This window comes from Mytilus californianus, unplaced genomic scaffold (assembly GCF_021869535.1).
Source record: "Mytilus californianus isolate M0D057914Y unplaced genomic scaffold, xbMytCali1.0.p SCAF_2, whole genome shotgun sequence".
Lineage (NCBI taxonomy): Eukaryota > Metazoa > Mollusca > Bivalvia > Mytilida > Mytilidae > Mytilus > Mytilus californianus.
The window spans coordinates 139,591,217-139,614,183 of record NW_026262668.1 but is presented as its reverse complement, the minus strand read 5'-3'; the positions used below and the strand labels follow the sequence as shown (position 1 = coordinate 139,614,183).

General features: G+C 31.8%; 1 protein-coding gene across 3 annotated transcripts in view; it reads right to left on the bottom strand.

Annotated features, from left to right (window-relative positions):
- LOC127731244 (tropomyosin alpha-4 chain-like) overlaps positions 1-22,967 on the bottom strand; it is a 92,606-nt gene that overhangs the window by 35,792 nt on the left and 33,847 nt on the right. Inside the window, exons 10-13 of one of the 3 annotated variants that reach the window (XM_052240263.1) lie at positions 21,605-21,672; positions 18,400-18,509; positions 16,577-16,636; positions 13,096-14,459 (exon numbers count right to left, since the gene is read on the bottom strand). In XM_052240263.1, coding sequence (XP_052096223.1) covers positions 16,589-16,636; positions 18,400-18,509; positions 21,605-21,672 — 226 coding nt within the window. In that variant the 3' untranslated portion in view covers positions 13,096-14,459; positions 16,577-16,588. Of the gene's footprint in view, positions 1-13,095; positions 14,460-16,576; positions 16,637-18,399; positions 18,510-21,604; positions 21,673-22,967 lie in introns of those variants that run through there. The other 2 variants (XM_052240262.1, XM_052240264.1) reach the window with 2 other exon arrangements.

Sequence of the window (22,967 nt, the reverse complement as noted above, 5' to 3'; positions counted from 1 at the left end):
TATACATTACAGTTGAATTAAAATAAAATTAACAATAAAAGAAAAAACAAAGTATCAAATTATAAGACGATTGTCAAAAACTTTTTGAATATACCTAAGAGTTTGTTGGTTTTTTTTGTTTGTTTTTTTGTTTGTTTGTTATTCTGTTATGTTAAAATGTTAATGTCTTGAATTCCTAAGATATTAATTCATTTAAGGGTCTTTTGTGATACCTCAAAAATACATAAAATTTGCAAGATAGAATTGCCGTTGAATTAGTTTATACCGGTAGTGTGAATAGATGACATAACATAATGAAAGTAATAATGCATCATATGAGGATGTCAATCTCTAGTTACGTGACGACATGAACGACAGATACACGAACGAAGCATCATTTTCATTTGTTTGTTAGATCGGGTGTCTAGAGTGATTGAAAGAAGTAGAAATATTTGTTGTTATTCATCTCATCCTAGAGTCGTATTAGCTAGGCTTCTAAGAGTTTTGTGTCAAGAATTTTGAAACAAGCGTAAGCAAACGTTCATTTATAACTATCTGTATAACATTTTGTTCTTTCCAAAAAATAAATTTATCATAGATGGCTGTTATTTGTCTTGTCATAGAATCGTATTTAAAGAATAGAATATCCAATTATGTGCAAAGGCATACATATGTTTCAAATGTATATGTTTCAAATGCATAAAGTTTATCTAATAAAATAGGCATTTATTCCGGACCACATGAGATCAACATCGCTTGAATCAACACACAGTTGGAAAACCAAAGAAGAAGACCAAAAAATAAGAAACCGTTGTTCACATTGAGTCTCAAGTCATTGATGCCGGGAAGGGGGATACATAACCTCGGTGTTATGAATTACTCGTACGTTTTATGGCAGTAGTTATCAAATAGTCCGTTTCTATGTATGTTGATGTTTCTGTTGTTCCGTTGTTTTCCTCTTATAGTTGATGTGTTTCCCTCGGTTTAAATGTGTAACCTGAATTTGTTTTCGCTTAATCGATTTATAACTATTGAACAGCGGTATATAAATAAAGGCAATAGTAGTATGCCGCTGTTCAATAGTCATAAATCGATTTAACTGAAACAAATCCGGGTCACAAACCAAAACTGAAGGAAACACATCAACTATAAGAGGAAACAAAACGGAAAAACATAAACACTGAACTGCTACAAAAACAAACGCCAACATACAAAGAAACGGACTATGTAATAACAACTGGTATACTACTGTTGCATTTATTTATGAATAGAATTTCTAAAAAGAAAACACTGACTACTGTACTGTTGGAATCCAAGTGGACGAAACTTCTTCTAGCACTTCCATGAAATCAGCTGTTGTAAAATAAAAACCCTCATCAAAGTTTCCAGGCTCATAAGTTGATATGCCAGACATTAGTTTCGTTACCATAATATTCATTAAAACCTAGTTTTGATATTAAATGAAATATTATTTCAGAATAAATGACAGCATCAAAAAAGTTTCAGTTCAGTGCGTTGAAAGTGTTTACTTTCTATGTAGGGGACTATTATGAAAAGACAAGGTAGTGTTTTCTCAATATAAGATCACTTTAATTTAAAAAGAAATAAATTATAGTTTGAATGGATGACTGTAACAATTATCTTATTTCAATAAACATAGTGTGATCAACACAAAATAAGAATTTGCTTGTCATGTTTGTAAGACAATTTGCGCAATCTCAAATTCAATAGTCTAGACATTGACAAATGGGGGTCTCAGTCTGTTGATATAACATATAGTGATTTATTTGTTATAATGTATTTGTCAGTTTTTATTGCAAAACATGAGCAAACTTCACAAGTTTTTGAACATGTTACTGCATATCAGTTCTAAGAATGGCAAACAAAAGGATATAATATAATTCCAGAAATTTCATTAACATATTGAATCATTTTGAAGAATAAATTACTCAGAAAAGAGACATTCTTGACCGATTAAAAAAGCATGTGGCAGGTTACTGTCAACATTTTAAACCAAATGTCTTTACATTTAAATCAAATATAGCTTTCATTTCACAAGATATTAATCATGTAAATGTATTCGCAGCTTAGTCTTGTAAGTTATAATTAATGTGTAGAGATAACCCTGTTGTGATTTTTTTAAATTTCATAAATACATTAATAATTTGAAAGATTATGGATGAGGGTAACAGACATAAGAATCAAATGCAGGTTATCTGTTACAAAAAGATACCCCATGTTTTGATTTATTTTTTATTATTATAAAAGATGCATTATTCACTTATCAAAAACTTAATACATTTCTCTCTGTTAAAGAAACAGTAATCCTATTACAGTCATCCTTTATCCTGAAATTTGTGATGTATTAAATACATACTGTTTAAAGTATTTAAATGTGTAGTTTAGAATATGATTATCTATTTGGATTGCTAAAGTGATAAGATAAAGAAAATAAGGAACACATTATAAACTGTCTTATCATTACTATTGTATCAATGGACCATTATTTTGAAGACTAACATAATTTTTACGTAGAGATGTAGTTAGGAGCTAAAAATTAATAATGTAAATACCAACATTGCAATTCAATGTGCCTCAGACTTCTATCATTTCCTGATTAAAGTTGATTCTCCTCTTTTTGACAAGAATATTTTCTTAAACACTTTTTATTTATTTTAAAAGAATACTATAATAGAATATTGCTTATTTAGTTTGTCTATAGAGTGTCTATATGCCATTTTGTTTTTCTTTGTTGCTTAATCGATTTATGACTATTGAACAGCGGTATACTACTGTTGCTTTTATTGAAATAGTTATTTGTTTTATAGCGATTAAGATTATAACACAATGTTGACTGCTGTATACCAATTTTTGACAATTTTACCTTTTTTGTCTGTTTGTTTTGCTCACACATTTTTGTCAATATAATGGAATTCTATGCGACTGTCATACAAGTGAGAGGTTAAGTTAGCTATAAAACCAGGTATAATCCACCATTTTCTACATGAATAAACGTCTGTACAAAGTCAGGAGTTGTTTTCCACTCGTTTGATGTGTTTGAGTTTTTGTTTTGATTTTGCCAATTGATAAAAGAGGGACGAAAGATACCAGAGGGACAGTCAAACTCATAGATCGAAAACAAACTGACAACGCAATGGCCAAAAATAAAAAGACAAACAGACAAATAATAGTACAGATGACACAACATAGAAAACTAAACACTAAAAAAAAAATTGAAAACAACACGTTTAATAATTTCATGCGTCCGAAGCGCTTTTCTGGATTTACCTTCATCAGGAACGCTCAAAGCCAAACATTTGAAATCCGAGGATGTATAATTACCGAAACCGTTGAAGAGTAACTAAGCAACACTAACCCCAACAAAAACTGCGTGTGATCTCAGGTGCTCCGGAAGGGTAAGCAGATCCTGCTCCACATGTGGCACCCGTCGTGTTGCTTATGTTATTACAAATCCGGTAAACAGTCTAATTCGATAAATGACTTTCCGTTTTGAATTGTCCTTGGAGCTCGATTTTTATGATATTTTACTTTTTGGTATGTATACTATTGATTTTGGGGGGAAATGAGCCCTTTTTTAATTGTAACTTGTACGTAAGTAAAGTATGTGATTCAACGTTAAAATGCGCAAACTATCTTGAAAATTCTAAGGAATGTTATATCATTAATGATAGGAATTTTATTCTTAATGAAGCATGTATACAATGTACAGTTGGTTGATGTCCAGTCAGTCTGAAAATTTTAATATGTCAGTGTCAAGATGTATTAGAACTTGTTTCGAAATAGGAGAAAATTTGCATTCAAGAAACTAAATATGCTTATAATAATGATGTAGTTTATGTTTTATGTATCAGAGGGGGTTAATATATTCTATTTTATCTACACCATCTGTTATGGAATATAGTAATTTATTCATTTATTTTCAATGTAATGTGGTAGAGTGTTTTAAATGGGCATTAGCAACGAGATATATAAAAATAAAAATATGTGTTTTTTTTTTGTTCAATCATGAATTAAAGTGAAATAGTGAAATAATAATTCGCTTTTAGCAGCCAGTTTGGTTCCATTTTGTCAAAATAAGCTGAGAAACATCGCTGATGAATTATTCACTTGCAAGTAAATAATTCGATCTCATTGAATCAGTATTCATGGGACCTTCAATTTAACCCCTTAGCTAGAGATGGGTTACGCATGGATTAGGCGTGTTAAGTTATTAAAAGGAAAAAATGTCAACATTGAAAGTGAAACAAGGGTTAACCTTTGATTGACTGATTCTATCCACAAAGATTCATTCTTATACAGGTAAAATGATTACTAGTAACATATTTTTTAACCTATAATATGAAATCAAACAGAACTAGAAAAATCCAATTGCACGAGTTCGCTATCTATCTATAGCTATAATTATGTTTATATGGGGTTATATGACCGTCGGCAGTCTTCGGAGGTCACCTCGATAGTTAATTAGATTGTGTCTAGACTAAAATACACACCAAATGATGATACATGTTATAATAATGATAAATTGTTTGTTTTAGAATTTTAATAATTTGGATATACGTTTTAGTATGTTATAAATCAAATATGAAAATTTGAGTCGAATAGGTGAACATTAATTTGACAGCTGATGCCCCTTTAAAGTGATACTTATTTTCTTTCAGAATAATTAATATTGATTATTCTTGTTTTAGTTTTGTTATTTGTGTACTTTCAGGATTATTTATTAATGTCGAATAAAATAAACATCTATAAACCTGATCATTTTATTCCGTCTAAGACCCCTGTTACAGTAATACATCTTAAAAATTACTATATAACTAATACTATATATATATATATATATATATATGTATATGCTAGGAAAGGGACACTTTAATTGGATTCAATAAAATATTCTTATTCTTATTATTATTCTTATTCTCGTTGATATTTCCTTCTTAGAGAAAAGAAGCTGTGAAATAAATTTCTATCCAAGGTTCCCAATTTTTCTAGTTTATTAAGTGAACGTTTCTTTGTAACGGCTTTATTTTGTGGTTACAGATCCAATAAACACATTCGGACAGATATGTGCGTTATTGATTGGATTTGGGCAAGTAAAGGCTTCTGTAATCCGTTATTTTGGAAGTTTCTTGCATCAAGTTTCAAGGCATATGACATGTATTTTCCTCTTGGACAATACGACAATAGGCCTGTTTTCATCAGACTTAGATGGCTGCTATTGCAGCAAAGCAATATCCTGTTTTGGAAACAATAAATTTCTTCACAAGATTCTACCCCTGAATTTTATATTTTTCACATTTTTCGTGCGAAAACACTTGACTAAGGAAAGACAGATTTTCTGTATATTGAGTTATCTAGAATATTCCGTTAATTTTATTTTTTATAAATCCAATATGGCCTTTGTTAGTGATCTTGTTTAAATGATTTCTGTTAGAAAATGCTTAAAATCCCTGAACCAAAAGGATTAAACAATATTACATATATTAATAAAAAAATATAAACATCAAAGATGCACGGCTTATAATCTAAATAACAAGACCACTTTCGCCTATGAAACACCCGTCAGTGGCGCTCGAATAAACAAAACAGTTAGAGAGCTAAATCTTTTAAGAAGTTAAAAAGCATTATAATCCAAACATTCCAAAAAGCTATGTAAGTTCATGCCTGTGTGTAGAAATGTTTAAATATTTACACGCGGTAAATTTATAGAAAATGATAAGATCTATGATCTAACATGGAGACTATAGCTCACTGACTACTGAGCTGGTTGTACCCTCTAGTGTTTGTACAAAGTCATCGAAGATACCAGGCAGCTAATAATATAATATAACAGGTAAATATTATAAGGAAAATAAAACTTAGTCACCAAAAAGAGGTATAAAAATTCATTATAATGACGAATAAAACAATTCAAATACTTACATTCGATGCTAACAGATATAAGATAAGCTTCTTACTTAATTTTTATCAAAGTGCCATTTATATATACATACCGTATCTGATTTCCTAGAAAATGAAATGCTATCAGGCAGGATATTCTCATTTATCAGCAATAGACCAAAACTGAAAGGAACGCCTTTTCTTCATAAAGAAAAGAATGCATTGTCAAGTTCTCAGTATTTCTAAATGTGAACAGTTATTCCAAAAGTGCTGATGTAAAGTGCAGATTGATTATATAATAGTGTTATCAGGATCATTAATTCCTCAACTAAAGTCTTTAGTGTTGTACACAATATCAAAAGGCTGTTAACCAACCCGTGACGGTGTTCGTAAAATTAAAAGAAAGTAGAAGCGGTTATTGGTTGATTGTAATAGAACATAAAGTAAAATATTAGCTTATAATTTGATGCGACTGTCATACAAGTGAGAGGTTTAGCTAGCTATAAGACCAGGTTCAATCCACCATTTTCTACATAAGAAAATGCCTGTACATAGTCAGGAATATGACAGTTGTTATCCATTCGTTTGATGTGTTTGAACTTTTGATTTTGCCATTTGATTGGGGACTTTCCTTTTTGAATTTTCCTCGGAGTTCAGTATTTTTGTGATTTTACTTTTTATAAATGATTATTTGATTCATTAATGACTGATCACAGTCCATCATCCAAGGGTACGAGTTCGATCAAAGGTTATGTTCTGTTAGATTATCGTACATGATATTATGTATATCATGGAATTCAAACATTGAGATAAGACATACATTTAAATGTCGGTCAATGCTCGTATCATTTTTGCCATTACCATATGCTATCTATTTTCTATTATAACAACAGAAGCTGTTGATACCAACGACAATGATGTGATTTCTGAATTAAGACAACTGATCACAGATATTCAGAAAAGACAAAGGTAGTTATCCAATATTTCGTATTTATATATAGAGATAAGGGGATGTTGTATGAGTGAGACCAGTGAGACAACTATCAACCAGAGTTCAAATGACGTGGATATTAGCAATTACAAGTCTTTGTACGGCTGGAGGCATTTACTACAAATAAATAGAGTGTTTTCTTCAATCTGTCCAAAGTGGTGAAACCGTAGCTAGGTATTTCCCGAATTACGTTGTTTTGGGTAATTGTTTTTCAAATTTCTCACAAAAAATACTCTGTCTCCTGTCTGGCAGTTTGTCATTTTATTGTCAACTCTCAACCTTTCTCTGCATAATGAAATGATTTTTATGTTTCTCATCTCTAATTCTCTCTGTATCTGGCCATCATCAGCAGACAATGGCATAATCTTTACTCTGACTTTTCTTAGGTTGCTTTTGAAGTTTGTCGTTTGTTGGTGTGGTTCATTGATGTTTCTCGTTTCTTGTTTTCTATATAGATTAGACTGTTGGTTTTTCTGTTTGAAATTTTTACACTAGTCATTAAGAAGCCCTTTATAGCTTGCTGTTCGGTGTGAGCGACGGCTCCGTGTTGAAAGCCTTACTTTGACCTTTAATTGTTAACTTTTAATACATTGTGACTTGGATGGAGAGTTGTCTCACTGGCACTCATACCACATCTTCCTTTTGTTTTTAAGCTGTTTTTGTGCTTCGTATCGATCTATTGAGTTAAGCAATTTGTAACTGATTTTTAGTTTGATCTTAAGTTTTGGTGTTAAACCACTATCTTTGGTTATGGGATGGTTGAGCGCTCACAAAAAAGTTTAACTTAACTACATCCGCCCAAGTCAGACACCTGTTATTCAGTGGTTGTCGTTGGTTAATGTCTGTCATATTTGTTTTTGTTATAATTTTTTTTTATTAATTGGGCCGTTTGTTTTCTCGTTTCAATTGTTTTATATTTTTCATGTTGGGGCTTTTTAGCTGACTATACGGTAATGGTTTTTTCTCATTGTTGAAGGCCGGATTGTTTCGGTTGTGGGGTAGAAGGGGGATAGTTTTTCCTCTGAGAACTACTCCTTCACCTAGGAGTTTAAGTCTGTCTTCTTCTGTATCTAGGTATAATCTCCACATTTTGCCTATTCTCTGAATTCCCTTATGTGTTCTCTTTTTATTGACATTGCCATCCCTTTGAATATTTCTTTATGTGTAAGCCAGAGTTATTTGGCTGGGGTTGAGGCTCCAAATACGTATGTTTCTTTAATGAATATTGGTTTGTCACCGTTTGTATCGTTTGTATCGTTTGTATCATTTGTATCTGTATTAATTGCGTTTTGTCACTTTTTTGTCTTTTGGAAAATGTTGTTTGTGCTGTATTTAGACCCCTCTACCAAGAAATTTGTTTTGCATGCACACGTATAAAAATCGCGGTTTTTATCCAACGCAATCATAGGTTTGAACGTTGTTTTCAATTTACACTTATATATATATATATAATATATATAAACAAGTCTAAATTGAAAACAACGTTCAAACCTATGATTGCGTTGGATAAAAACCGCGATTTTTATAAGTGTGCATGCAAAACGAATTTCTTGTTAGAGGGGTCTAAATACAGCACAAACAACAATTTCCAAAAGACCAAAAAAGTGAAAAAGTATATTTTGATATATATATATACTTCGTCTAAACAACAGCCAAACAATGTTAGATCTGTAAATTTGCGGAAGCAAATGTTTTGTTCTTTCCTGGCCGGGATTCGAACTCATGCTACTGAGATATCGTGGCACCAAATATATATGAAGCCTAGGTGGTCGTGTGGTCTACCGCGTCGGATACAGTGCAGGCGATTTGGTGTCACGATATCTCAGTAACATGAGTTAGAATCCCGGCGAGGGAAGAACAAAAAATTTGCGAAAGCAAATTTACAGATTTAACATTGTTGGGCTAATGTTTAGACGAGTTGTATATCATCTTTTCCGCAAGTTTATTGTTTTCTGTTTTGTATTAAATTTATAATTAAGATCCATTTATTACATCGGTGATCCGTTTATTTGGCAATCGCCAATGGCAGTCAGCAGGGTTTAAGAACATTTGTTGTTCGACCTGTTAGTCAAATGCGTTTTGTTAAAATATACTTTTTCACTTTTTTGGTCTTTTGGAAAATGTTGTTTGTGCTGTATTGAGACCCCTCTAACAAGACATTTGTTTTGCATGCACACGTATAAAAATTGCGGTTTTTATCCAACGCAATCATAGGTTTGAACGTTGTTTTCAATTTAGACTTGTTTGTATATATATAAATTAAGATCCATTTTTACATCTGGTGATCTGTTTATTTGGCAATCGCCATGGCAGTCAGCAGGGTTTTAGAACAGCCGTTGTTCGACCTGCTAGTCAAATGCGTTTTGTTAAAATATACTTTTTCACTTTTTTGGTATTTTGGAAAATGTTGTTTGTGCTGTATTTAGACCACTCTACCAAGAAATTTGTTTTGCATGCACACGTATAAAAATTGCGGTTTTTATCCAACGCAATCATAGGTTTGAACGTTGTTTTCAATTTAGACTTGTTTATATTTTTTTGTTTGGGCTTGTATTATATTTGCCTTCGGGTTTATATGATCCGTTCATCCTATTTTGACTCTTCAAAGTTCAAGAGTCAATCCCAAATTGAGGTAAATTATATGGGCTTCCAAATACCGTTTCGATTCTTAACATCACTGAAGAGACATTTATTGTCGAAATCCGGATATGGTGTACAAATTTTTGCACCTTATGTTTGCGGTATACCATCTTTTCCGAAAGTTTATTGTTTTCTGTTTGGTATATTATTAATAAATTAAGATCCATTTTTACATCTGGTGATCTGTTTATTTGGCAATCGCCATGGCAGTCAGCAGGGTTTAAGAACATCCCTTGTTCGACCTGCTAGTCAAATGCGTTTTGTTAAAATATACTTTTTCACTTTTTTGGTTTTTTGGAAAATGTTGTTTGTGCTGTATTTAGACCACTCTACCAAGAAATTTGTTTTGCATGCACACGTATAAAAATTGCGGTTTTTATCCAACGCAATCATAGGTTTGAACGTTGTTTTCATTTTAGACTTGTTTATATTTTTTTGTTTGGGCTTGTATTATATTTGCCTTCGGGTTTATATGATCCGTTCATCCTATTTTGACTCCTCAAAATTCAAGAGTCAATCCCAAATTGAGGTAAATTATATGGCCTTCCAAATACCGTTTCGATTCCTAACATCACTGAAGAGACATTTATTGTCGAAATCCGGATATGGTGTACACATTTTTGCACCTTATGTTTGCGGTATACCATCTTTTCCGCAAGTTTATTGTTTTCTGTTTGGTATATTATTAATAAATTAAGATCCATTTTTACATCTGGTGATCTGTTTATTTGGCAATCGCCATGGCAGTCAGCAGGGTTTAAGAACATCCGTTGTTCGACCTGCTAGTCAAATGCGTTTTGTTAAAATATACTTTTTCACTTTTTTGGTCTTTTGGAAAATGTTGTTTGTGCTGTATTTAGACCACTCTACCAAGAAATTTGTTTTGCATGCACACGTATAAAAATCGCGGTTTTTATCCAACGCAATCATAGGTTTGAACGTTGTTTTCAATTTAGACTTGTTTATATGTATATATGTATATAAGTGCCTATAAATAGCAGCACATGACATACAAATCTATGGGAGTGTGGATTAATCAGTACAGAGATTAATTCAATTACACAAATAAAATTATAGATTGCCTAACAATGTAATTTTAACACACTATTTAGTATGTAAATATAAGAATGTTTAAAATATTTACAAAATGATGAAAATAAACGCAATATTTCGCTAGACTAACTAGCTTTATCAAGCGTGCATCTATCCAGGTGAAATCGGATATATGTATATACTGAATATACTAACAAGGTCAACAACTTGTTTATTTAGAAAAGTATCGGTGAATTTTTTTTGAATTTTTCAACGAGTTTCATCTCGATTTTTCTATTCAAAATTTGACAAATCAGATATCGTGATTCATTTCATTCATTCCTTTCAGGAGGCTTAATATTATTCAGGGGAAAACTATTATTTTTTGGAAAAATTTCGAAAATGGGAGGATTATAAAATAGAATCGCTGTGAAGGTACGGTAAGGTTGTGTAAATTACATCTTAAAAGCATGCAGTGATCTCAAATTCAGAACAGGTATGCCCAAAAATTTTCCAGTCAGATGAAGCGGGTGAGTCATATTAAGTGTCCGACTTCGAACATTTAGGATATCTCTCTAAAAGAGGGACGAAAGATACCAGAGGGACAATCAAACTCATAGATCGAAAACAAACTGACAACGCCATGGCCAAAAATAAAAAGACAGACAGACAAATAATAATACAGATGACACAACATAGAAAACTAAAGACTAAGCTACTAAACTATTAAACTAGAACTTTTGTTTTCTTTGCTAAAAGTTCATTTCAAATAAAAAAAAATATCGATCTTTCGAACAGTGTAAAGTATGAGAAGGTAAAACCAATAGTTTATGAAATATTGCACTTGAACCAAGTTGTTGACCTTGTTAGTGTATGTAGTATTTATAATAAGTACGTATAAACAAGAGACAACTCTGCAACAGTTCCACCTAGACTGAACTAAAAATACAGCTTTCGATGACCTGGTGTTACCTTTCCTCGTCAGTAGAATCAAGAGTTGTGACATAGTACATGATATATTAGGCATGAAGATGGAATTGATTGCAGATTAGCTAAATTATCTATCGTAAAGGATCGTAAGATGCAGTCACAGAAATATATAATAAGTACGTTTAAACAAGTGACAACCTTACGACAGATCCATCCATTGGATCACAATTTAAGGTGATACACTGATATTCATAATTTCTCTAACGATCAACAATACATATATAAAAAAAATCTCATCATGTATTTCAATACCAAAATAATGACTAAAATGGACTGATTTGTTCAATTTCCATTAAAATAGAGGTAACCGTATTGTATTTGAAGTTTGTCCTACTAAAACATGGTTTAACTGTCCAAAATATCCAATTACCACCCACGTTTTACCTAGACCAGGCTTCAATACAATATTGTTATCTCTTACTTTTAACAATCAAAATGGCTTTTGGATAAAAGAAAGCAAACTTTTATGATGCATTTTAAAAAAATAGTGGTATATTTAATTTAAGAAGATATATACGACTAAATACATAACCAATCCTTTGAAACTATATCAAACACCAACACAAAAAAACAACTATAGGACATACATCAATATGTGTAAGCCACTAATGTCAACTAAAAGAATAAATACACTGCCATGTCCGAGCTGCGTTTTGTTACTCATTTTTCTGCTTTGTATCGATCCAGTGTGTTAAGCTTTTTTTAACTGATTTTTATAGTTTGTTCATATGCTTTACCGTTACACCACTGTCCCAGGTTAGGGTAGGGTTGGGCGCCCACTAACATGTGTAACCCCGCCACATTCTGTATGTGCCTGTCCCAAGTCAGGATCCTGTAAAAGAGGGACAAAAGATACCAGAGGGACAGTCAAAACTCATAGATCGAAAACAAACTGACAACGCCATGGTCAAAAATAAAAAGACAAACAGACAAACAATAGTACATATGACACAACATAGAAAACTAAAGACCAAAAACTGGGAGTGATCTCAGGTGCTCCGGAAGGGTAAGCAGATCCTGCTCCACATGTGGCACCCGTCGTGTTGCTTATGTTATTACTAATACGGTAAATAGTCTAATTCGGTAAATAACATTCGTGAAAAGGGAAGGGTATTGTAGTTACGAAATAAAGAACATATCCGATATCATCTGTGAAACGGTTATTCCATAACGGTCAACAAACTCATGACGGCGTCCGTAAAATTTACGAAGAGATGATTTCAACTTCACCATTTGGAACACTTGGTTTAATAGCTTCCTTGTGAGCAGCAATCCTCTATCAAGGGAATCATGATAGGAAACACAAGCCCGGGAATATCAATTGGGAGATATATACTCCGTATGCAGGCGCTGCTGGAATGTTGCTACATAGAAATGAAAAGTTCACAACTGGGAAGCTGAAATCATCTCTTTTGTCGTAAAGTTTTGTTTTCAACCGACCCTCTTTGTCAATTTCTAGATGTAAGTCAAGATATCTAGTCTAAAAAATATGTTGATTAAAACGTTTACTGGCACAAAATGCTGTTTTAGTAGGGATAACACACGCTAGGTAAAAAAGGGAAACATTGAACATTACATACAACGCTTATATTTACCATAGAATAGCATAAAAAAATAGAAGTAATTCAAAACTAGTTTCGCTTCCCTTTTTTGGGAAGTTCAATAATTCTAAAAATCAATTTTTAAGTCCCTTTAAAGTACTGATAATCCCTTTTGAAAAGGTGTGAACACGTTAGAAATTTTTTTCCGTTAAGGCAATATTAAAAAATTTAAAACAACAGGTTTAATAATTTCATGCGTCTGAAGCGCTTTTCTGAATTTACCTTATGCAAGCTCCAATACACACGAGACTTTTTGGAAACACGTTAAGATAACAATCGGAAATAAAACAAAATATAAATTGAACGTTAAAATAGAATTGAAATACTAAATATATACATGAAATATTATGACTTTTGATCTTACATATGGACTTATATGATATCACACCAATTTCATTGCATATCAAGTTGAAATATCTGCGATAAAAATATTTAAATCATAATACGATTTGTTGCAATAATTTGGAAAAAATGAAATGGTCAATTAATGTCTTCAGTTATAAATATATTCTTTAATTCCTCCAAATGCTCAAAAGAAATGTATGATATTTTGAATAAAAAATCCTGAATAAAAAAGGTGAACAATTGGTATTTAACTTTTGATACAAAATGTAATTGAAAGAATATACATCTATTGCCATATACTATAACAAAACAAACATGCAATAACCTTTGTTTCATTACAGAATAATATATAGAATTTAAGGCACAAATAAATTCTTGTTCAAAATAAAATCGAAAGACACTGTTTATTGTACTGTTGGATGTTGTTAAGCTGAAATAACAGAACATATACATTTTGGCTTGTCCAAGCATATCAACAACACGGGAAGACCACTCGAAAAAAAAAGATATAGAACTAACGCTTAAGACTGATTTTGTTTTATATGTATTTCGTATTTAAAAGATATACAAACATGTTAACATATTGATGTGCCATCAATTGAAATAAAAGTTAAATCACAAAAATACTGAACTTCGAGGAAAATTCAAAACGGAAAGTCCCTAATCAAATGGCAAAATCAAAAGCACAAACACATCAAACGAAGAAGATAGTTTTGCCATAAAAATAGTTTGCACCATAATCTAAATACATTCATCAATGAATAACAATGTTACAGAAATCAGACAAACTGTTTGCTATGGTTGAACAAAGATAAATCATTATTAAACTCTGAAAAAAGGGGAAAAAAATAAAAATATAAAAAAGAGAATTAGACTTATAACATGTCTCCATCGAGTTTCTGATTGCTTTTTATTAATGTCATTTTGCCTTTCACAAATTTTATTTTGCCTTTCATTTACTTTACTTGCTGGTCTAGGCTTTCCTGAAAATACATAATAAAAGTCATATTTAGTTTATGTATTAATATTTGTATCCTTGAAATACTTATATATACCAATTCTTATTTTTTTCCATACGTTTTTATATGTGTGATACAGTTTTGGATTTTATCTAAGGTATGAATCTAAAACAAAGAGCGTTTTCTGTGATATTTTTGTTTCTTATTATTATGTACGCTAACAAAATACTAAGAAAGCTAACTTTACAAACTTTACCACAATAGCATACAGAACACATGAGTTTGCTGAATACGGAGAACATTAGACTCTAATCTACCACCCCTAACGACAATAAGAAGTTGAGTAAGTATCGATGACTAAAACAACTACACAAAACTACAACACAGAAACATAGCGTTTGGTAGCATATAATAGTCAACTGAGTGAAAATTCCATTAATTCATTAAATACTTTGATGTTATTTTATTATACTTCACGTAAAAATGCAATATTTTGATTGGCTTATACCAGGGTGTTAATTTACTCTATTCTATGGTAAATACTCTATTACCCTTCACGGAGACGCTTGATCAAGTGTGCGCTTTATTAAATACGACTCTATCCTATGGCAAATACTCTATTACCCTTCACGGAGACGCTTGATCAAGTGTGCGCTTTATAAATACGGATGGTTGTTATGTACAAGACGTCATAGTTTATTACTTTGAATTTGAAATTTAATCGACAGTAATAACAGAACATTCAGTATAATAAATTAAATAACACATATCTGAGAGGGTGATAGAGCAGATTGTTACCCCTCAAAAAGACATTGTCAACCTTGGCTTCGCCTCAGTTGACAATGTTTTCTCGGGATAACAATCTGCTCTATCACCCTCTCAGCTATGTGTTATTTATATAATGTTAAGTTATAAGATTGGATCAAGTACTCCTGAATGAAGGGATGCGCAAGCCCGACAGAATCAAAAACTGTTTAGATTCCTTATTCATTTATTAATCTTTTTTTGAATTGTTAGAATATATAATGTTAAGAAAGTTTCAAATAGTTTACTCTGATCACCCGTCTCGAAGGGCTAGTGTAAGTTTTTCCGTCATCAGTCGTCTGTCAGCCGTCTCTAATCAACACACAAAATTTAAAAGCTGACGTCGGTGCTATGTTTAAGGTTTACTAAAACCATTGTCGAAAATCGTTACTAAATTTTGTTTTCATTGCAGCTTATTTAGAAAGTCACCAGTGTCAGAAAATGTTTGTCAATTAACAGTCTGTGTTACAAATAAACTTAAAAGAGAAATGAAATAAAGTCGACATTATTTTTTTAGTGATAATAATTTTGGAATTTAGAAAAGTAGGGTGAGACTCATGAATTCAATAAACACACTTTACAGAATTACAACAGTCATGTAGAATAAAAATGTTAAAACCAAGTTAAGCAAATTTATCGCACCTCGGGTAAATTATCACTTTGTGAATGGTTTAGCGCCATCACGTGGTGACCCCTATGGATCCGTAAGGGGTCAGTAGATAGATTTCATAGGGTATCACGACGTCACGTCTATAATGTTTTGATATTGTATTTCATTGTTTTTTTTTTATACAAGACCTGGCAGTAAAAGTCCCTTGTGCGATAAATTCGTTATACGGTTCGCTACTAACCCCCTATGGATTCATATAGGGTAAGTAAAATCCATAGAAGATTTAGCCGTCTGCCTCATCCTTTTATGGATTTTACTGAAACTCTATGGATCTGTAGGGGGTCAGTAGCAAACCATATAACTTACAATTTTTTAATCAAAAAATTAAAAGGCATAATAGATAAAATACGTTCAATTAATCCGATAGCGATTGTAACATTGTGCATATTGAATTGTCACACTTATAATAAGACAGTAATAAGACTAGCACTTCATACATTTGTTCCGTCCAAGACACTCAATATAAGATCATCCTTAGTTGGAACCTTAGTTTCTTTGTAATTTCTTAATTTCAAATAGTGCTCCGCCATGTCCTCTGTTTGGAAATAATTATTCTTTTGATTACCAATAGTAATGATTTAATAATAGTAATATATCTGTTGTAAAGGACATAATTTCAATAACTGAAAAGGGGAAAACAATAAAAATATAAAAAAGAAAATTTTACTAATCACATGTTTCACTCGAGGTCCTTGCCTTCCATTTTCATTTGCTGATCTAGGCTTTCCTGAAAATTATATAGATATGTCAGATTAGGTTGGTATTAATTAATATTTAAAATATTTATATATTCATCAATAGTTTTTTGCTTTTTCTTTACATAGATATAGGAAGATGTGGAATGAGTGCCAATGAGATAACTCTCCATCCAAGTTACAATTTATAAAAGTAAACCATTAAAGGTCAAGGTACGGCCTTCAACACGGAGCATTGGCTCACACCGAACAGCAAGCTATAAAGGGCTCCAAAAAATTACTAGTGTAAAACCATTCAAACGGAAAAACCAACGGTCTAATCTATATAAAAACGAGAAACGAGAAACACGTATGAACTACACAAACAGACGACAACTACTGTAATCAGATTCCTGACTTAGGACAGGTGCAACCATTTGCAGCGGGATTAAAAACGTTTTAATGGTACCAAACCTTCTCCCTTTTCTGAAACAATAGTATAACATCACAACATAGAAAAACACACTATAAAATATCAATTGGAAGGCTTAACTCAATAAAAAAAACGTAAATCAACACACAATGAACGAATAAATTTGACCTGTGACACCTGAATGCAAATACACAGTTAATAAAAAATTACAAGGGATAAATAATTAACGTCAAAAGTAAATAAACAGGTTTAAACAAAGTTAAAGTATGATATCACTGTGAAATGTCAAACAATTTTTAGAAAATCATCACTTTTGAAGAAACATGCGTCATATTATACACAGGTTAATGAAAATAATTTTGTTGTTAAGTATACTTCTTCTTCTGTGTGTATAAAATCTTCCGTTTATGAATACCAAGAAATTTCTTTAATATCAATAAAACTAATCTAACACTTGGTACATATAGGGTGAATATCAACGATAAAACTATACAATTAGTGCTCAATAACTTCCTGTACAGGTCCAAGAACTGCATCTAAGGAAAAATGAAATAATTTTGATTTTCATAGTACGAAGATGTCAATATTTTATGCTTGATATACGTGTGGATTTTGCGTTTGTCTATGATTTTTGTTTTTGATACCATATAAGTACAAATATAATTAAAAGCAATAATTTTTTAGGGCTAAAAGAATTCATAAATAAAAAACACCCAAAAACAAATTGTTTTATATCAAAACAACTTTTAGAACAATCAGGCAATGTGTTTTAACTCTTGTACCAGCAAATATGTCGTTCAGAGAAAAATGAAAAATTGAAATAAAACGACACCGACGAAGTCCATTTGTTGTACCAAAGTTTTGTAAACGCTATAATTTCACCTTTTTCGATTCATTTTATCAATATCGTTGCACAAATAGTTTGGTGTAACGCAAACGATATAAAACACTCTTCAGTACTCATTTTGAATGATACAATAATAAAACCTATCTTAAAGTACACATCTCAAACAATTATATTACAGTATTGTCTGATTATCGGAGCAAGTGTAATGATTTGTGGACTGTTTGTCATTTTCCTTTTGGTCAGGTTTCCGGGGTTTTTTATATACACCTATAATGGTTTTTATTCTCCTATAGATATTTTTATGCTTACTTTATATTATAAAGTGCAACCTGTATGAAAATCGTATATTCGCTTTTAAACCGTGCCCTTCATCGAAGAAAGCATGACGTATAGTGTGCTTGTTCGTTCGGGCTCTAACCCTGGTCAAACCAAAGACTTGACAATTGGTATTTATTCCTTTTTCGCTACGAATGAACTTCTATATAACAAACTTTTATCAATAGTTAGGTTTGTCTGAGAATCATGGTTATACGCACCTGAACCTCAGAAGATTTCAAATCAGCCTCCTGTCTTGTCGTAGGATCATGTGGGTTGTCAAGTAAGGTTCTGGCTGATTCAAGTCTTTGTCTTATGAATTCTGGAGGATCTATGAAAACCACAAAATTGCATTAGGTACATCTGAATTGTAGTGATAAATGCAAATGTAATAATGCCGATATGAAAAAAAAAAAAAACTTTATAGAAAGAAAAGGGTTAAACTGATTTTTTTTAATTCCCTTGATATTCAGTTACATCAGCGCCTTAGATAAGGATGCATGCCCACCTATATGTTTATCATCGCCAAAATCCTAAAAAAATATCCATCCAAAGTTAGGAGTCTGTAGTCCAGTGGTTTTTGTTTGTTGTCGTCTATCATAGTTAAATTTCGGATTGTGTTATAAGCTTTAATCTGGCCAAGGACTGTATTTTTTTTAAATTGTTTCACATATTGTTATATGTTGTAATGTTACACTACTATTTCAGGTTAGGGTGAAGGTCGGCGCCTGTTAAAACGTTTAAACACGCTGCATTTGTTTGCACCTGTCCAAAAGTCAGGAACCTGTTGTTCAGTGGTTGTCGATTGTTAATGTGGTTCTTAAGTGTTTCTCGTTTTTTATATAGATTAGACCGTTGGTTTTCCTGTTTGAATTGTTTTACACTAGTCATTTTAGGGCCCTTTATAGCTTGCTGTTCGGTGTGAGCCAAAGCTCCGTGTTGAAGGCCGTACTTTGACCTATAATTGTTTACTTTTTACACATTGTGACTTGGATGAAAAGTTGTCTCATTGGCACTCATACCACATCTTCTTATTTCTATATATCGTGGATTTTTTGTAGCTCACACTATCTTGGATTATATTTTATTCATCATTGAATGACAAAAGTGACATGTAGTTGTTTACACTCTTGGCTACTTGGTTTATAATAGACATTGCCAAACATACCGAGCATCCTTATATTTAATATTCAATCAAACATTACACTGCGATAAAATCTCATTGACAATTATATCACATGATCTATAATTCTTATAAATGAATACTAAAATAGTCCATTGATAAATTTTGAAATTTTTAAGAAACTGAGGTTTTAGCTCCCGTAGGCAAGACTGACATGAGTTTGTCTAATATTTTTAGGTTTCTTTTGATCATAAAGCTTTAAAGTGTTTGGTACTTATATATTTCTTTGGCTTTGCGCGTTCCGGTTAAAAAGCAAGTCCAGAAAATCTCTTCTGACGCATAAAATTAATCAATTGCTATTCTAATTTTTAACGGTCTAACATTTTGTTGCTTATGTTTTGTTATTGCACCGGGTCCTTTTTTTAACAATGTTAATGACGTCTTTACACTATACCCATTTAATGTGTAATGCTTATTTTACTCTGGGAGGCATGATTGATTTATAAGTTGTAACTGCCTGCGAAGTAGCTTTCAGTATCTGCGAGCACTCCTCAATTGGTATTTTATTTTATTATTCATTTTGTGAATTTTGTTTTTGTTTTTTTGTTTTTTTTTCGTGTGTCGATTTGCTGAGTAAAGCCTTTTTCTAATGAATTTTATAGTTAGAACTTATGTTGTGCTTTATTACAACTGCTAAGATGAAGAAGAGTTGAACGCTCAAACCCATGATAAACCTTACGCATTGTAAATATGCCTGTCACGAATTAGTAGCCTGTTATTCAGTATGTGTCGTTTGTACAATGTGACCTACCGAATTAGACTATTTACCGGGTTTGTACTTACATGAGCAACACGACGGGTGCCACATGTGGAGCAGGATCTGTTTACCCTTCCGGAGCACCTGAGATCACCCCATCATTCTTTGGTGGGGTTCGTGTTGCTTAATCTTTAGTTTTTTATGTTGTTTTTTGTGTACTATTGTTTGTCTGTTTGTCTTTTTCTTTTTTAGCCACAGCGTTGTCGATTTATGAGTTTGAATGTCCCTCTGGTATCTTTCGCCCCTCGTTTGTAGTTGTCTATCATATTTGTTTTTCGTCTATTGTTTTTCAATAAAAAAAGTTATACGTTTGTACATAAGACTCATCAGTGGCATATTACAAAACTTGTTGCTCCACCGATATTTATGTCAGATATCTTTCATGCTGATCGATCAATTCTAATTGTACAGAATTGTACAATAACAGAGAAGTACATACACTGTCATGGATATAAATTGTATACCATTCAAAAAAGTGTCACACTTATATCAATCTCTTATTTTGTATAATGGTTGTATACTCAAAAATACATTGAATAATCTATACTTTTTCATTAGTGAAGGCCGTACGGTTGCCTATAATTTGTTACATCCACATCATTTGAACTTTGGTGGATAGTTGTCTCATTGGCAATCATACCGCATTGCCTTATTTGTTGCTCAGCCTTTGTTTTTGTTATGTTGTTTTGTGTACTGTTGTTTGTTTGTTTGTTTGTTTGTCTTTTTCTTTTTTAGCCATGGCGTTGTCAGTTTATTTTCGACATATGAATTTAAATTTCCTTTTAGTATTCTTCGCCTCTCTTATATAACTTAATTTTAACAATCATTCACCAGATTTGTCAAATCAAATTTGTAATACATAACAGATTCATCGAATCATCGGCATAGATAATGTTGACGTCTTAAAAATAGGTAGAAAAAAAGATCCATAGAGTAGTATATTATTATTATACTTCACGTAAAAATGCAATATTTTGATTGGCTTATACGAGGGTGTTAATTTACTCTATTCTATGGTAAATACTCTATAACCTTCACGGAGCCGCTTGATCAAGTGTGCGCTTTCTTAAATACGACTCTATCCTATGACAAATACTCTATTACCCTTCACGGAGACGCTTGATCAAGTGTGCGCTTTATAAATACGGATGGTTGTTATGTACAAGACGTCATAGTTTATTACTTTGAATTTGAAATTTAATCGACAGTAATAACAGAACATTCAGTATAATAAATTAAATAACACATATCTGAGAGGGTGATAGAGCAGATTGTTACCCCTCGAAAAGACATTGTCAACCTTGGCTTCGCCTCAGTTGGCAATATTTTCTCGAGGTAACAATCTGCTCTATCACCCTCTCAGCTATGTGTTATTTATATAATGTGCTATTTTTTTCAATTTGAATATCTGTGATTTTAGAGACACTAAAAACTAAATGCACATGTTATTAAATAGTATAGTAAGAAATAATTAAATACATTGTACCTTGACTAAACCATGTCTTCAAATCTTCCCATCTCATCGTCATTTTTTCAGCTGTCATTTTGCTTTCCCTGAAATCATATTCCAATATGTTAATGAATTTGCCCTTGTTAATCTTGATTGGCTTGATAAAAAGGAAAATCTGATGTTATAAGGAATTATTTTAATGCAAAAGAAAAACATTGGAAAACATGCTAGACATGCTAAACAAATAATAGAAAATAAAACTATATTGAAAGTATACATACATTCATTTAAAGAATGTGAGCTTAAAATTACCAAGCAACTGTGAGATAATGCATTGTTGCAATGGGTGTCACTTAAATGAAATTGTTCTAATGATAAAAATTAATTTAAAGTAAGATTACGTATTGATTAAAGTTAGATTTTCAGTATTGTCTTATTATTATGTTTGCGCAACTTGGTTATCAATTGCATTTTTTTTATACATGAATTGTCCTTTCATCGTCCCATGTGTTTTTGTCTGATATTTATTTTTATAAATACTAATAAGGAATCTCTTTTTCTTTTTTGGATTATCTGTGGACGTACGATTGAACCTCAGTTAAAACGTTTGAATTAAGATATCATAACAAAAATAGAAACTTTCTTCAATATTGTTATAAAAATAAATTGTAACAGGTGTTTAATTGCATGTTCACGATTGTTTGTTTTCGATCTATGAGTTTGACTGTCCCTCTGGTATCCTTCGTCCCTCTTTTAAAAAAAAACCTTTACATTTTATCGATAGCGGCGAGATAGTCAAAAACCTAACACATACATTTATTTATAATTTAATTGAATCTTCATCCACACTCACGGACCTGTTCAAACATAAAAAAAACGGTTTGATATTTGGCAACCATTTTTAGATTTCTTTAGAAATTAATACAAAGATATGATACAAGATGGCAGCCAAACATACAATCAAATAAAGACAGATAATAATATCGCAAAGATGTGAAAGAGACTAGTAAGAAACACTTATACAAACACCATACAGAAAACCAAAAATTTAACTACATGAGCTGATCTAAGAAAGGTAAGTACCTCCTACTGTGGAATTAGTACCCGTTGAAAACTTCAGTGAAATTTGTAAATTAAAACAGTCGTAAACTACACGTATAGGAAACTTATGAGTAGAAAAACATTAGTAATTCTGATGATGTTTACATTTTATGTACAGAAAATTTAAGAAAAAAAGACAGCAACAATGATATTTCGTCCCAGCACAACAACGCTGAAAACGGGATGAAAAATACAAAAATATTTGAATGAGTCTCCAAAGTTTTTTAGAAAATCCCTTTGTGCAGAAGAAAAGAAAATACCTATAAGAGAAATCTATTGAAAATAATTCTTTATTCAT